The sequence below is a fragment of the Polypterus senegalus genome, chromosome 16 (assembly GCF_016835505.1).
Source record: "Polypterus senegalus isolate Bchr_013 chromosome 16, ASM1683550v1, whole genome shotgun sequence".
Taxonomy (NCBI): Eukaryota; Metazoa; Chordata; class Cladistia; order Polypteriformes; family Polypteridae; genus Polypterus; species Polypterus senegalus.
In genome coordinates this window covers 51,001,290-51,017,391 of record NC_053169.1, presented here as the reverse complement: position 1 = coordinate 51,017,391, position 16,102 = coordinate 51,001,290, and the positions used below count along the sequence as shown (strand labels likewise).

The 16,102-nt window shown below is 34.1% G+C and overlaps 1 protein-coding gene across 1 annotated transcript in view; it reads left to right on the top strand.

Annotated features, from left to right (window-relative positions):
- strn (striatin, calmodulin binding protein) overlaps positions 1-16,102 on the top strand; it is a 190,992-nt gene that overhangs the window by 150,771 nt on the left and 24,119 nt on the right. Inside the window, exons 7-10 of the mRNA XM_039738562.1 lie at positions 3,985-4,147; positions 5,728-5,838; positions 6,506-6,649; positions 11,207-11,343. Coding sequence (XP_039594496.1) covers positions 3,985-4,147; positions 5,728-5,838; positions 6,506-6,649; positions 11,207-11,343 — 555 coding nt within the window. The remainder of the gene's footprint in view (positions 1-3,984; positions 4,148-5,727; positions 5,839-6,505; positions 6,650-11,206; positions 11,344-16,102) is intronic.

Genomic DNA, 16,102 nt, shown 5'->3' with positions numbered 1-16,102 from the left:
CCATTACGCGTAGAATTTCGATATAAAACCTGCCCAACTTTTGTAAGGAAGCTGTAAGGAATGAACCTGCCAAATTTCAGCCTTCCACCCACACGGGAAGTTGGAGAATTAGTGATGAGTGAGTGAGTGAGTGAGGGCTTTGCCTTTTATTAGTATAGATTTGCTAACTCACAAACACCTGAGGTTCACAATCAATCTATTTAAGTGCACCCTTTAGCTAAATGAAACAACTGAAGTGGTGTTCAAAAAAAACACAAAATACCAAAGCGTTCTCCACTGCATTTCTGTTCTGTGAGGATTAAAACAGAGAAACCATTAAATCAGCTAACTACTACAATGTTATATTACAAGGATAAATGTACACCAGCTTATGTGAATCCCCTAGTTGGTGGGAGACAAATAAGTATCCCTGACTGATGTAACAGACAAATGATTTTAGGCAAGCCTTAAACATCCATGACGTCATAATGGTTGTTTTCCACAACACATTCTAAACTGTCTCGTTTTCACCCAGTAAAATGGATAACCACACTACAAATGGAAACGGAAATCATTTGAGCAAAGAAATGTTATGGAGTAGAGCAGGGGTATTCAACTAAAATCTAAAGAGGTCCAATTAGAGAACATTTCTTGAAGCAATGGTCCAGAAGATCATGTTGTCTAACTATTTAGTATCATATATATTTAAGTAGCCTAGTAGTTGTATCAGCATCTGCATGTAATCAATACCAGACTTTCAAATCAAATGAGTTCAGTACAATTCAAAAACTTTTTGACAATATTTATTGTCACGTAACACAGAACTGAACATGTATGTATGACTGCAGATGTGTATAATGTTCTGTCACAGTATATAATGTTCTTACATTTACTAAATAAAAGTAAGGCTGCATTTCAAAATAAGACAACGCAATCGTCTGTATCTCCCACTTTCTTTGGCTTATTTTTCCCTTTGTTTTTTCTACATGTATCGCTATCTTTCTTTTTCTTTCCACCATCTCTCTTCCTTGCCTCTAACTCTCTCATCTGTCTGCGCTGTAAAGTAAAGTAAAGCAATGTTCACCACCTAGAATCCACAGGCTTGATTGGCTGAGTAGTGTCACGTGAAATGGCTTAACGCGCATACAATTGGTCTGTGCATTTCCTCGTCCGCTAAAACATTATCGTAAAGACTACAAAAGCTGCGCCGGCTAAAATAGAAGCGCCCCGTCAGTTTTAAAACCATAACCTTCTGTTTTGGCTGTAAGTCTGGGTCCGTATGAGACTGCTTCTGGGTCCGGAGCCGGACCGTGGTCCGCCTGTTAGTGACCTCTGGAGTAGAGTAACAGAAGAAGAGGTACGAAGAAACACAGTAAGTTGTTCTGCTGACTGGAAATCACCCAAAACCTCAGATAACTACTCACCGCCTTTTTATTGAGAATTTAAATGTGTATAGCTCCTGCAGCTAACAGCTGGAGGAGCAGCTAAAATTGATACAACAGTTTTAAGGTAATATCAGAGTGTCATTTTGGATTGACAAGTGTGCCAAAGCCACATTCATCAATGGAAAGCTAATCTCAACTGCAAACATTTACCTTGGTCGGGAGTGTGCTATTAAAAGTTTGAACCCAGACAAAACACTTGGCATTCACAAAGGATTTGACATAAACCACAAGACAGTGATACAGACTGTTTTCCAGGAATAAATGAGCAGAATGAAAAAGTTCCTTATTCTATCTGTTTAGGATAATACATTATTAATTTTATGAAACATATCACAATAAATTAGACATAGGGTCTATGTCTGTTAATTCTGTACATTTATGTTATTCTTTCAAACATTTCAAATCATATTAGTCATCACCCCACCTCTACCCAATTTGTATATCTATGTGAGCAAAAAAAAACCCCAAAAATTAATTCCTCATTTATTTTGAGAAATCAAAAAGGTTTAACAGATTCCTATTTCATTATGTTGATACAACATTAAAGAATTCTTGCCACATTCTAAACTCTTTGGTCCATAAAGAATGTAATCATTTATAATTTTAAGTAAAATAAGGTATTACTTTCCCTCTTAGTGATGGAGTGCAGAATATGGTTCTTCCAACTGACTCGGATAACACCGTTAGTGAAGAGTATATTGTAAGATATCACAATGGATTGTTCAAGACAAAGTTCTTTCCATCCTAACAATTCTCTGAATAATATTATCCAAGAGTCTGAAGTGAAATACAAAATTATCTTGACATGCATGCAACGATATTTCCCACTATGATTTGTAAGGGATTCCCAAACCATATGTCTAAGTGAGAAAGTTTCTGGATAACATTATTCATAATGCTGCTTCCTCATAGAAGTGTTTTTGGTAATGTTGTTTGAGATTGATTTTGTGATATATAACAGAATTACACCATGTCTTGTCAATGACTGATTTCCATTCATTATTTGAATTTCTGATTAAAAGAACCTATTCCCCACATTGCCATAGATCATCTAGAGTTTCTGTTATTGAGAGAAGTTGGTAAAGTCTGGAAATGCTATCCATGCCTTTATCATGGAGAAGCTTATGTTGTTACTCATGCTGCTTTTTACCCTGATGGAAACATTTGATTTTGTGACTTTAGCCTTTAATAGATTTTAAGATGTCCATGGGTAAAGTGAGGTACCAGTTTCCATGTTTTCTTCTATGAATGCCTGATGCTCAGTTTATTCCCTTGTGAAGATTTATAATGAAAGTGGTTGCACTGATTATTCAGATAATTCAGTACATCATCTTCTAGTTAATGACAATGTAATTATTAGATGTGTAAACATAGCAGGGGAGGAAGGTGGAATGTTAATTATTATTTCTATTGCTGTATCCAGCAGCACTGTTCTTGATTTCCCTAAAGATAGAACACTGAATAAATTATGCTGTTGTTAAAATGTCTCTTTTGCCATTAATATAAAAGCAAATACTGGGAAAATATTAAAATATTTTTTGCACCCATACATCTATAAGATCATAATTACAATCATTGAAAAAAATGAAGTAAAAAAAACTGTTATATTACATTTATGCTTATTGTTTCAGAAAGTGATTTTATAAAAGAGAGCCATGAATGAGGTCAGCATAATTGAGTTAGCATCAGTTAGAGGTCTGTTTTGATACAAGTGTTAAAATATTAAGTTACAAAAAAATAGGGTAAAACAGGGATCTTAATCTGTTTATATTGTGTGAACACTTTGTGAACCACCTTGTGTTTATTTAATTATAAAATCTTCTTAATAAACATTTTTTTTTAAGTTGCATTATGATCCAGGTTTGATTACTCACCCTTTGATTACTGCCAATCCCATACACGTGAAATTTGTCTCATATCTTACACTATTCTCCTTAACAGAAGTAAGAGGATCTGGAACTAACAAACGAAGATCAAAAATACTGAGTTGAAGTGACATCATACTGTAGTATTCCACTTGTTTATTTTAAATTTTATAGAGCATTTCTCAGAAAACAAAACATCTTGAACACGAAATAGAGAATGACAGGTTTCTCAAAATACTTGTTTTTACAATATCTTGCACAAACATAGTGACAGACAAAAATACACACTAGTGCCATAAGCTTGTAAATATATAGATAAAAGGAAAATTATATGATCAGACTGAGCCTTAAACTCTATCTGTGTAATTAATGAATAAATTCATAAAATGGTAATAAAGGAAATATGTATTGTATATACCCTACAAACAACAGAATGTGTAGCTATTGTACTGAGTATTATTGATGAGTCCACATTTGCAGCAAATTGATAGATATGGGAAGTAATAGTTATGGACTTGGCGTTGTCTCTTTGCAAATTCTAATTATTCAACTTTCTTTGATTCTCTTCTTAGTAGGTTCTTTAGTATTAATGTGTTTATTTACGTACTTATTTTAACAGTTTACCCTTAGTGAGGCACACTAAAAAGTTTTTGAGCTCTTCTACTAAACACATCTACTCATCTTTGCTATTTTAGATTGTGAGAAAGAAAGTGCCATCATCATCTTCCACTTCATCAATATCTGAAGTTAGTGATGACCCTGACACAGAAGAGGCTCTCAAAGAATTTGACTTCTTGGCATCAGATGATGGAGATGGATTGGCAGAATCAAGAAGTGCTGGAGATGGAACAGAATGGGGTGAGTTATGAAGATGTGATGTCAACCAGCTCTGGTGTTTGATGATTTCTCTGACTGCATTACCTATAATATCCAGGATAGCTTCAAATGATTTAGCTGGGCTGCTTTGTCGATGACCTGTTAAATTCTTCCTTAAATAGTATATACCTTATTCCAGTGTCATCTACAACAATTAAAAAGAAAAGTTAAAGTGGGCAAAAGAACATGGACATCGCACAGTAGATTTCTGGCTTATTCCAAATATTTGCCCATTTTAAAATTTCTTTTTATTTGCAGTTTCAGACATAGCTTTTTTCTTTGAAACACTGCTTCTAAAGCCAGCATCCCAGAGCCGTCTTTACACTGTTGCAGATAACACTGGTATTTGACTTGCACCGTTTAAATAAACAGTCAACTGAGGACCTATAAAGTATCTGTTTCTCAAACTACAGACCCTGGTGTACTTATCTGTTTGTCTACTTATCTACTTGAGCAGCTGTTCATCTTGGCTTTCCACTCCTTTTTCTGTTCTTGCTAGATCCAGTTTTCCCTCTTCTCTCAAAATAGTAGTGGACACCTTTGTATGAAATTCTAAGTTTCTTGGCAGTATGTTACATAAAGTATCCTTAATTTTGCAAAACAACAGTAGACTGTAATATTACTTGAGAAAGCTGTTTCATTTTGCCAATTGCTGAACTTTAGAAATGTCAGTACCCGTTCCACTTGAGGAAAGACAACTTACTTCCTTTATTGAACAGAATATTAGGTTTCAGCTTTGTTTAATTACAAGAGTTTCTCTCATAACCATTTAGTATTCAAACATGAATAATTAATGTTGAGCTAAGAGAGTATAACATTAGGACACCAGAGTAATGGTTCCTGAAAATGGAGCTTTGTTAGACATATGTGAATGAAAACTTATAAATCAGTCATTTCAATCATTAATACCCAAATGAAACATTAGTAATGCCTTGGCTATTTGTTTTTTTAATATGAATATTTCTGAGTGAATGCAAACTTTTGAAAACTTGTGTGTGCAGGTTATTCATAAAATAACTATAATAATAATAACTGTCAAATTTAATCTTTCTGTCTTATTGTAAATGTTTTGCCTGCTCATTATCACATATCATGGTTTTATCCTTCAGGAGAGATATAGGTTTTTATGCTTTTAACCCTATTTTAATTATATAATATAACTATGCAGTCTTTTTCTTAATTTCCTTCAAGGCAAAAGGAAACAGATCAATACATTTGGAATTTTATGATTGTTTAAATTGTTACTGCCTTTTAATTTTACATTTAGTAATTTTTTAAAGTGCCTAATCTAAATTCCTGATCTAAATTTGAAATTTCCTTAAAATCATTTTCCTTTTGTGAGGAAGTATTTGAAGAAAATGTATGTATTTCCAGGCATTCAAAATATACTGCTTAAACATGAATATGCTTTGTTTCCCAATAACTGCCAGTGGCAAGCTTCCTGAGGTTGGAACTCCTTTTGAGGAAGGTATCCGTGTAAGCTGCCATGAGTCCTTTTCATTACAAGAGAGATGACTAAATACTGAACAACATCCTTTTTTTGATTTCTTTTCCCTGTATAGAAAAGGAAGAACAGTGTCCCATACCAGAAGGCTGGGACGTGGACCAGGGCTTAATAACCAAGCTCAAGGAGCAATACAAAAAGGAACGCAAGGGGAAAAAGGGGGTGAAGAGTAAGTCAGGAAGGAGGTTAATGCAAAAAAAAAAAACCACTAGTATCATCTCCCTCCTTCCCATGTTTTTGCTGCTCTTTCTACACCCCCTCTTCTTGACACTCCTGTCTTTTGTTGTGTCTAATCTAGTATCTTTCTTTTACTACAATGGCATCCCTCAGTTTGATTTTCTGCATTCTTATTTTCTCACTTGCCTTCATTTTTATCTGTCACCTTACAGATATCTTGCACATGTTCTAAAATGTAAATATCCTTTTCTGTTACTTTGTGAATGTACCACTCTTTATTTTTCTTTTCATTTGCAACTGTCATTCTACCAGTACAGTATTAAAGATATCCATGTTTACCAATACATGTTGCTGAAATCTTTTCCGTTGTTCATGTGCCATAAATGCAAAGTCTGAAGTAGACTGCTTTCATTATATTCTTGTTTTTTCTATTTAGACTTTTTGTCCTTTAATCAGATTCATTCTTCACTGTTTAACTTTCTCTTGATTTAACAGCCTTTTATGTCTAAGAGATTGACTTATACGAAGAAATCGTTTTGATTACTTCTCTCTGTAATGATATATTGCTCTTTCTTTTTTATTTGCTTGGCCATATTTTCATTAGTGTTTACCTGTTACATGTGTTTTTCACTGATAACATGTTTCCTTTTCTTATTTAGGGCCAAACAGGTCAAAGCTTCAAGATATGCTTGCCAATCTAAGAGACGTGGAAGAACTTCCTCCCATGCAGCCTCCTGTGGCACCTCCTTCTCGACCTACCATAACACGGCTTAATGAACATGAAGCAACAAGAACAGATGAAAGTAATTCTTTATTGAGTTGCTATTATATGCCATCAGAATACAGCTCTTAGCAACATGCAGATTTGTTTGTTTTTCCTACTGAAACCTACCAGCAAGAGCATAATATTTGTAGACAAGTCTTAATGTCATAGGATTCCAAAATATACGCTTCAGTAGTTTTTTTTTTTACCAGAATGAAAAATACAATCTGTGAAACCCAACTGACAACACTGAAGTGTTATCTTCTGTTCTGAAAGTATATGTTAAAATATATAGAGAATATATACATATGTGTGTTGCGCTTGCACAATTACAAAGGTTTACTCTCCTGAGATGAAATTACTTCTAACTTGCTTGAATGTTGCATCGGCTGCATTTCCTGGCTTCTTTAGATGGAAAGCAGAGGTGCAACACAGGTACACAGAGACAGGCACAGGAAATATTCAAATGCTTTGAATTAAATGTAAAATCTGTATTTACACCTGAGTTAACTAAACTCTTACAGAAGAATGTAGCATACATGTATCACGTCTATTTAATGTCAAACACAAACATCAAAATTTAGAGCAGTGCTACCAACTCTTTTTCGTATATGCCACAAAGGCAGACAACCCTCGACTCACACATTTTCTTGAGGTGCCTATACAAATGAACCACTGATGCAGCATCTGGTCCTTTTATAACTCAGTCCCTCAATCCTTGTTATAATCCCAGAGTAGACTATAAAAAGATGCACCTCATGTTCCACCTAAGCATTCTGGCTCCAACAATTTACATCAGTGGTCCCCAACCTTTTTAACACCAAGGACCGCTTTACTAGAAGAAAATTTTTCTAGGGATTGGTGGGGGGTGATTTGGGGTTTGGGGCTGGATTAGAGGCGGGTTCGTAGGGCAGTTTTATACACAATTTTCATTACATTTCTATTATTAAGTTATAATATCGTAATAGAAATTATACACATTACCATAATGCAGAATCAGTGGCTTTTCCAGCCACCAGACGATCCCATCTGGGGACGATGGAAGACAGTGACACACAAAGTGTGTTGCTTATGTTCAGTCTACTCCATAATCTTATTTTGGTTGCTGTCACTGCAGTAAATGCTGCCTCACAAAGACAGGATGTTGGAAATGAAAGCAGCTTCAATAGCTTCTTTCACATTATTTGAATCTTCTCCTGTCTACAAGTTATCCATCCATCCATATTCCAACCCGCTATATCCTAACTACAGGGTCATGGATGTCAGCCAACACAGGGCGCAAGGCAGGAAATAAACCCCAGGCAGCACACCAGCCCACCGCAGGGCACGGACACACACACACGCACCAAGCACACACTAGGAACAATTTAGGATTGCCAATGCACCTAACCTGCAGGTCTTTGGATTGTGGGAGGAAACAGGAGTACCCGGAGGAAACTCATGCAGACATGGGAAGAACATGTAAACTCCATGCAGGGAGCATCTGGGAAGTGAACCTGGGTCTCCTAACTGCAAGGCAGCAGCGCTACCCACTACAGCACATTTCTGTCTGTCTACAAGTTATGCTGACAAGAATTTTTCGTAGTATTTCCTTTGCGACAATACACTTTCAGGGAGCGAATGATGCCCAGACCCAATGGCTGAAGCACTGCTGTGCAATTGGGTGGGAGGAATTCAACGCAAACATTAGCTAAATGCGGAAGCATGTTGTGGGCAGCACAGTTATCAATCAGAAGCCGAATCATCCTTTTCTTCTTCATATTGTGAGATTTCTGAACTCTTTTGGGATCCCCCCATCCAATGGAAACATCATGCTGAAGTGCGTCCCGAAAAGCGCGATTTCCGTGTCTGTGTATGATTGTTTGTCTGTTGCTGGGGCAGGGAAACAGCAGGCTCACAGTGTGTTGTCCCGTTGACGGAGGTCCCAAGAGAGTTTAAAAACCTCAATTTTCTAGAATGAGTGCCATATTAATAGGAATGTTTCTTGAATGAGCATCACTGAACCACATAAAAACGGCTTTTTTGCCGTCTTCAAATGCAGCGGTTCACATACGTTTGCAACCCGAGATTTTTCTTCTTTTTTTGCATATAACAAAGACATATGCATTGCATTTGTCATTCAAACAGATTGCACATCACATTAACACTGTTATCGTTAAATTCCAATGGATGTTTTTCAAATGTTGACAAGCAATAAGCAAAAGGTATCACTGAAAACCACAGAAAACACAAACAGCAAGAAAACAGTATGAGGAAAGAATTTTTTTTTTTTTTTTACAATGTTTTGTTTGGGGATCATTGTGCAAATGTGCACAACTGAGCTGCGACCACAGAACTAAATGCTCTGTGGATGATTCATTCAAGCATTTCAAGGTCACTTCATTGTAATGAAAGTATCTGACTCGTGCCATATGGGGAGATTGTTAGAAACATAAAAATACTTAATTGTAATACTCTCACCTTGGTCTCTCTTCTCTCTCTGCCCCGCCCGCCTAGCGTTCTGAAAAGTGTCCTCAGTGAAGGGGGCAGCCTTTTTGCTGTAGCCCTTCACTGAGTGAGTCTCCGTTGTCGGCAGTTCTCTTGCGGGCCGCGGACCGGTGGTTGGGGCCCCCTGCTTTACAACAACTACAACAGATGTATGCATGCAAAGCTGAGGAATGCAACAGTAAAATTTGTGAATGATTCCTGCATCAACTATTTGTAAATATATTGATTAATCTGAAATCTAATTTCATGCAACTAATCCAAGTAGTTATATAAATGTTTATTAATATATTTCCATTTTTATCAAATAACCTCTATGTAATTAGTTTGCTTTTAAATCTTATTTGTGTCATAACGCATTACCAGTAGATATTTTTTTATATAAGAATGGTTTATGTATATATGTGTGTATATATATATATATATATATATATATATATATATATATATATATATATATATATATATATATATATATATATATATATATATATATATATATATCCTTATAGTAGAAATACCTGAAAACCAGCAGAAATAAAAAAAAAATATATCTTAGAAAAATGAAAATATGTCCATCAAAAAATGTTACTACAATAATTATAAAATTGTTTGATTTTTTAATAAGAAATTCAGTAGTGTTAACAAGTTTTTTAAAAAGATAATCCTGTTGATCAAAAGTTCCAAAACTACTTTGTCCAGTTTTAGGACAATTAATATAGCTTATGAGTGTGTTTTTATTTTATGTGTTTTTTAGTTCATCTTTATTAAGGCTGACAATAATTATTTACCCTAATTTATGTTTGAGTGTGTTTAATATATGTGTATATACAAAGTGTTTGCGTGTTGTTAACTATTCCTTATGGAAAATTATTTTAAGTAGTTTGGGGTAAGGAATTAACATAGTAGGGCTGGAGTATGATGTAAACTTCATCCTAGCTGCAAGACATTTTGCTTCAGATGATTAAGGCTATTTTTCTTAATGGTTATGAATGAATTTGCATCTGTTATGTAGTATTCCACTGTATTAGGATTATAAATGGTTAGGTATTGAATATTTATTGCATTTTTCTTTGTGCTTTATTAGTTCTGGACAAACCAAAAAAAAAGAAATCTGTAATGTGAGTTTTCTAATTTGGGGATGCAGACAAGACAGCCTCTAAAAAGAGGAAAATTTCTCCATGAGTCTAATTGTCTAAAAATGTTTAATTGTGCAATAATTTTAAAAACAATCTCCGAATAAAGAATACAATTTCTTTTTTAGGCCTCTTAAAACCATGAAATAACATTTTGCCAAAATTAAATAAATAAAATGGCTACTATGAAATAATTACATGAAAAACAGCAATGATATATCTACATGAGCTAAAATTGAGCAAAGAATGCATAACTAAATACAAATTTAAATAAAAAATAAGCTGATTGTTATGATAAGTAATCCCATAGTGGTTCAGCATTGTACTTACCTGATTTGTTCAGGTTTTATTTCAAAAGGGCTGTGTTTTCTGTTTTTATTTCACAATTCGACTTTTCTAAATGGCACATTTCTGAATGGCTCTTTTAATACCAGTGCTATTTATTTAAAAGACCTCTTTGTGTGATGATTTCATCACTTGTCAATCAGACAAAGACCAACAAGCTCAACCAATTCCTTTTGGTTAATTCTTTACTATTGATTGCTTTTGCCTAATTGTAGGCAGCAGGCTACTAAAGATAGTTAACACTTCCTTACGTTTTGGTAGTTGGCCGGAGGCAGTGAAGAGTTAGAATAGTTCTGCAAACAAAATAGAGAGAGAATTTACAATATAAAATATCGGCATTGATGAAGAAGTCATTAGCAGTTTAAGACTGTGCGTGGTGTTCACAGAGAAGGTTCCTATGAAGTAATCACATAGGCACACATTAATGTTAAATGTTTGAGTCTGGAATTTCCAAATGACATGCATTGAAGATGACCTTCTGAGTGGACATGGTGCTCAGTTGATGTTAGACTACTGAAAATCTCTTCATCAACCTGAATATTTTGAAGAGCAGTTATTGTAATATCATAATTAAAGTTTTTACATTAATTTTGTTTATTTTTTAAAAACCTATTTAATTTGTTCTGTTTCAGTGGATGCATTGACCTTTCCACCATCATCAGGAAAAGCCTTTATTATTGGTGCAGATGAAGCAATGGAAAGCGAGCTTGGTCTCGGAGAACTTGCAGGTCTGACAGTTGCCAATGAGGCAGATACACTCACATATGATGTAAGTAAGAGATGAAATTAGAGGCAGGTTCTTTATTTCTATATATTAGTTTTTATAATACATAAACATTGTTCATCAAATGCAAAATTGTTTATAGATGTAAAAATGGACAAATGCAAATATAGCTAATTAGAAACACACAATGCTTGTCACCTAGAGCTTTTAAACTCCTTTTGTTATTTTAAAATTTATTTTTTTAAAGAACATTCTTAAAATATTGTGTCTGTATCTGTGTGGTGTTAACAGTAAATAAAATGGGTTCTAACATTGAAGTTATAATTTACTTAATCATTGTATTACTTTATTAACAATAAAGCCTAACAATAAATGACATTTACAAATGAATGAATTACCTTTAAAAATATTTGCCTTTAGTCAATGCCAAATCTAGTTTAGATTCCATGAATGAACAATTTAAAATTTCTTTCTTCCTTTTTAAAATGTTTTGCTTTTATGTTTATGGATATCATGGTCTTTGTCATATTACCAGTTGTTGCTCTTATAGTCGACATTAGTGGCTTGTAATTATTAATTTATTGAACTGAAAATTATGATCCATATCCTCATTTCATATAGTATATACGGCAAATGAAGATGTACAGTTAAGGTGTGTGTCCAGACTGGGATACTGAAGAACTCAACATAAAAGTTGTGGGCATGGCACATTTCCCTCTCATGTAGGTAATTGGAAGCCAGCATTGAGAAATTTGGGATGAACAATTGCCAGTCATGTGCAATAAAATTCCAGTCAAAATGTTATTGCTTCACAAAATGAATAAAGACATTAGCTTAGAAAAGTCTTGCTTACTTAAAAGTTCCAATCATAATGCTATTTTTATGTTATTTTGTAGCATTACAAAGCATATTGAGAAAATTGAGCAAGCACGTATGAAAACAATAATAGTAAAAAGAAAAAAAAAGACTTAAGGCAGAGTTTTAGAGCAGGTTTTCAACGGTCTTATATACAGGTGAAAAAGAGCTGAACCTTTATCTGAGTTGTGTAAAATGTCCCCAAGAAAACTTAGTTTTGTTTCAGAGAGAGGCAAGATGTGTATTAAGCAAGCAAAAAAAAATTCAGATTGCATTTAACTTACAAAATGAATAAAGACATTAGCTTAGAAAAGTCTTGCTTACTTAAAAGTTCCAATCATAATGCTATTTTTATGTTATTTTGTAGCAATACAAAGCATATTGAGAAAATTGAGCAAGCACGTATGAAAACAATAATAGTAAAAAGAAAAAAAAAGACTTAAGGCAGAGTTTTAGAGCAGGTTTGCAACGGTCTTATATACAGGTGAAAAAGAGCTGAACCGTTATCTGAGTTGTGTAAAATGTCCCCAAGAAAACTTAGTTTTGTTTCAGAGAGAGGCAAGATGTGTATTAAGCAAGCAAAAAAAAATTCAGATTGCATTTAACTTACAAAATGAATAAAGACATTAGCTTAGAAAAGTCTTGCTTACTTAAAAGTTCCAATCATAATGCTATTTTTATGTTATTTTGTAGCATCACAAAGCATATTGAGAAAATTGAGCAAGCGCGTATGAAAACAATAATAGTAAAAAGAAAAAAAAAGACTAAGGCAGAGTTTTAGAGCAGGTTTGCAACGGTCTTATATACAGGTGAAAAAGAGCTGAACCGTTATCTGAGTTGTGTAAAATGTCCCCAAGAAAACTTAGTTTTGTTTCAGAGAGAGGCAAGATGTGTATTAAGCAAGCAAAAAAAAATTCAGATTGCATTTAACTTTTGTGAAAAGACATTCATCATTGTGAATTTGTATCCAGTAAAGGTTTTGTGCAGCTTTCTCAGTATTTCATTGATACAGTCATGACATATGTTAGATTTCTTTCATTAAATTTAAAAAAAAAATTTTTTATCAGATTTTAAATTAGTTTTAATTATTTGTTTATTGGGGAGTGAATCAAGTTTGTCAACATTGTAGTGGGTGGTAGCAACCAGAGTATATGTGACAGTGGCTTTTTTAAGAGTCTTGTGCACACCTCTAATGTGTGCCATACATACTCCCTGTAGCTGCACTGGAACTCAAGGTCACTTCATAACTTTGTTTGCATGTTTTTGCTTGTGCTGTACTGCTCCATCACATGCTATCCTTTGCACACCTGTTGTAGCCACTTTCACACAGTTTGGTTTGGGTATCAACAATCTTGTAAAGGAATTAAGATTTGATCAAATTAAATTTGCAGTTGGTGTATCTGTGTGTATTTTTATAAGTGGGTTTTTGTTTTGGAATTCATGCTTCATTTGCTCTGTTTGTCCTTGCCATTTTTTCACAGCCTAACTTTTTTTTTTTATCCAAGCTAGTTTAGCTTTGCAGCTTTACCCAATAACTTTAATCTTGGAACTGATCACATAGTTATTGTGGGATGGACATGCCTCAAGTTTTGATTAATGAATATGCTCTCCCAATATTATATCATGATTAAAAGTGTTTGATATGTTGATTTTATTAAATATTTAAACAAGAGTGCATTTATATTTGTATGTATTTGTGAAGAGGGATTACAAATTATTATGGGGTTGGCCAGTGTGGTGCCTTGGGTATCCACATAGTTAACTTGAACTCCTACTGGCTGTCAGCATATGCAGTGAATTTACAGCAGAATATCTCATCAAAAAAGCCTGCTGCAATATACTAAATCAAAAATCAAGTAGAAACTGACCTCTGGCTGCTTCGGTTTACTTTAGCAATCACATTACATTTATTCAAACCGTCTGTACAATATACTGTATTTAAGCTGCTTACAATCTGAGACCATAGGCTTCTTCTCATATTGGGATATTGGGAACATTGGGAACATAAACAACTGTAGAGACTTCAATGCATATAACACAAGTCGTTAATGAGGAATTCATAAATGTCCATCTCAGAAATATTTCAGGCAATCGCTTGAAACATTTTTCTTCTAAAGCCTGATGGTCAAGTAACCTTCAAAAACAGACTGATATTTAAGAATCCCTTTACCTGGGCTTACAGGGAAGACAGATTGGTCTAAAGATCATCCTTAAAGGGTTGGGTGGTCTTAAAACATACAATGTTTCAGTTTGCCTGACCTTTTACAGATTGGTAAATTTATATCCTAAGGCCATTTAAAGTCATATATACCTAATTAAATTATTATACACATATACAATGAATGTCAAAAAGTATTCTTATTTGCATTCTAGATATATCTGTACTATAGTTCCTTTTTTGGTCTTTTATGGTCAGCTTTCTGGATCTAGTAATAAAAATAAAATGACTTTTGTACCAGTTTGTGAAATTTTAAATAATTACATTTACTGCTAGTATACTAAGATTTAATTAACCTATTCTAAATTAGTTGCTCACTAACATGCACTTTAAGATAAGCAAAAATCTTCCCCAAATAATGCTTTCATTAAAAAAAAAAAAAAAATTATAATGTGATAAAACACTGACATATTTGCAGTTTTATATACAAATAAACAACAAACCCCGCAAAAAGTTTTAAGAATTGTTCCAACACATTCTCTAAGTTTAGTAATAAATTACAATGCTGTCTGGATTTAGAATTCAACAGAAGTCCAAAAAATTGTAACGGTCATGAGGTGCTCATATTCACATTGTTAAAAGAAAATAAAAAGTGTGATATATATTATTTGGGTACCCTAGGATTGGGTCCTTGACTTAGGCCCACACACACACACACAAGCAGAGACCTGAAAAGACTATTGGTAAATTAAATTTAAAAAAGAATGTGTTAAATAAGCAGTGAATGAAAAGCAAACAAATAATGCATAATGCAGAAACCCCTCACAGATGACCCCAGACAGTGATATGTAAAGAAAGATAAACCCAAATGTAAAGTTAATTATTTAGAAAATGTCACACCCAATAGTGCACAAGACTATGCCCACTAAAAATTCAACATTCACAAACACAGTCCAATTTCACAGATTTAACAGATGAATACATGAAATGTCCTAGGGAATACCCTTCTAAAAAAAATGTAAAGCTTGTCCTACCTAGCATTATCCTGAATGTCTAATGATTTCTAATGGCAAGAGTGCACAAACTAAATGAAACCACATGACTAAGCCAAGCTCAGGACACAGAACACAAGTCCAGAAAAAAACTGTAATTCTTTAGGTTAGTGGTAATTGTAATCCAAATAAACAGCTTTCCCGCAGCTGTGAAAATGATATAGTTGCATAAACACAAAGCGATCTCGATCTTCTCCAGGTTAATACAACTTCCTTTTTAAATCCAGCACTTCATCTTCTTTCTCTCAGCAAGAGCCCTGAGTGAACAGCTGAAGCTGCTTAGTGGTACAGTGATCCTGAGGCTGCTGGGAATTGAAGTCTTTTTCATGTAGCACTGCTACAGAATTAAAAAGTACTGGAAACTGTCGCAAATCATACCCTCAGGCATATCCTTCCCCTTGAGTCTACTGCATTAACAAAAAGTGTTTTCCAGTTGCTTTTTCTCTTCTTGCTCCCATATATCTTGATGCTTATCCACAACAGCATTCACTTTATTGTCATATTAGAATTTCCCGTTTTCACAGTTCAGCTGCAGGGACCACCCAGAGACATTCTTGTGGAAACTGTTCTTTTGTTACTGTTGACTATTCTAATAAGAGAAATAGTACATCAGAACAACATGTACTAAAAAACATATCACCAACTTTTCATGCATCAATGATTTATTACAATACATATATGTATTACAATACATATATATAATGTAGGTTCAATACCTAGTGATCATCTTCTGCTACAG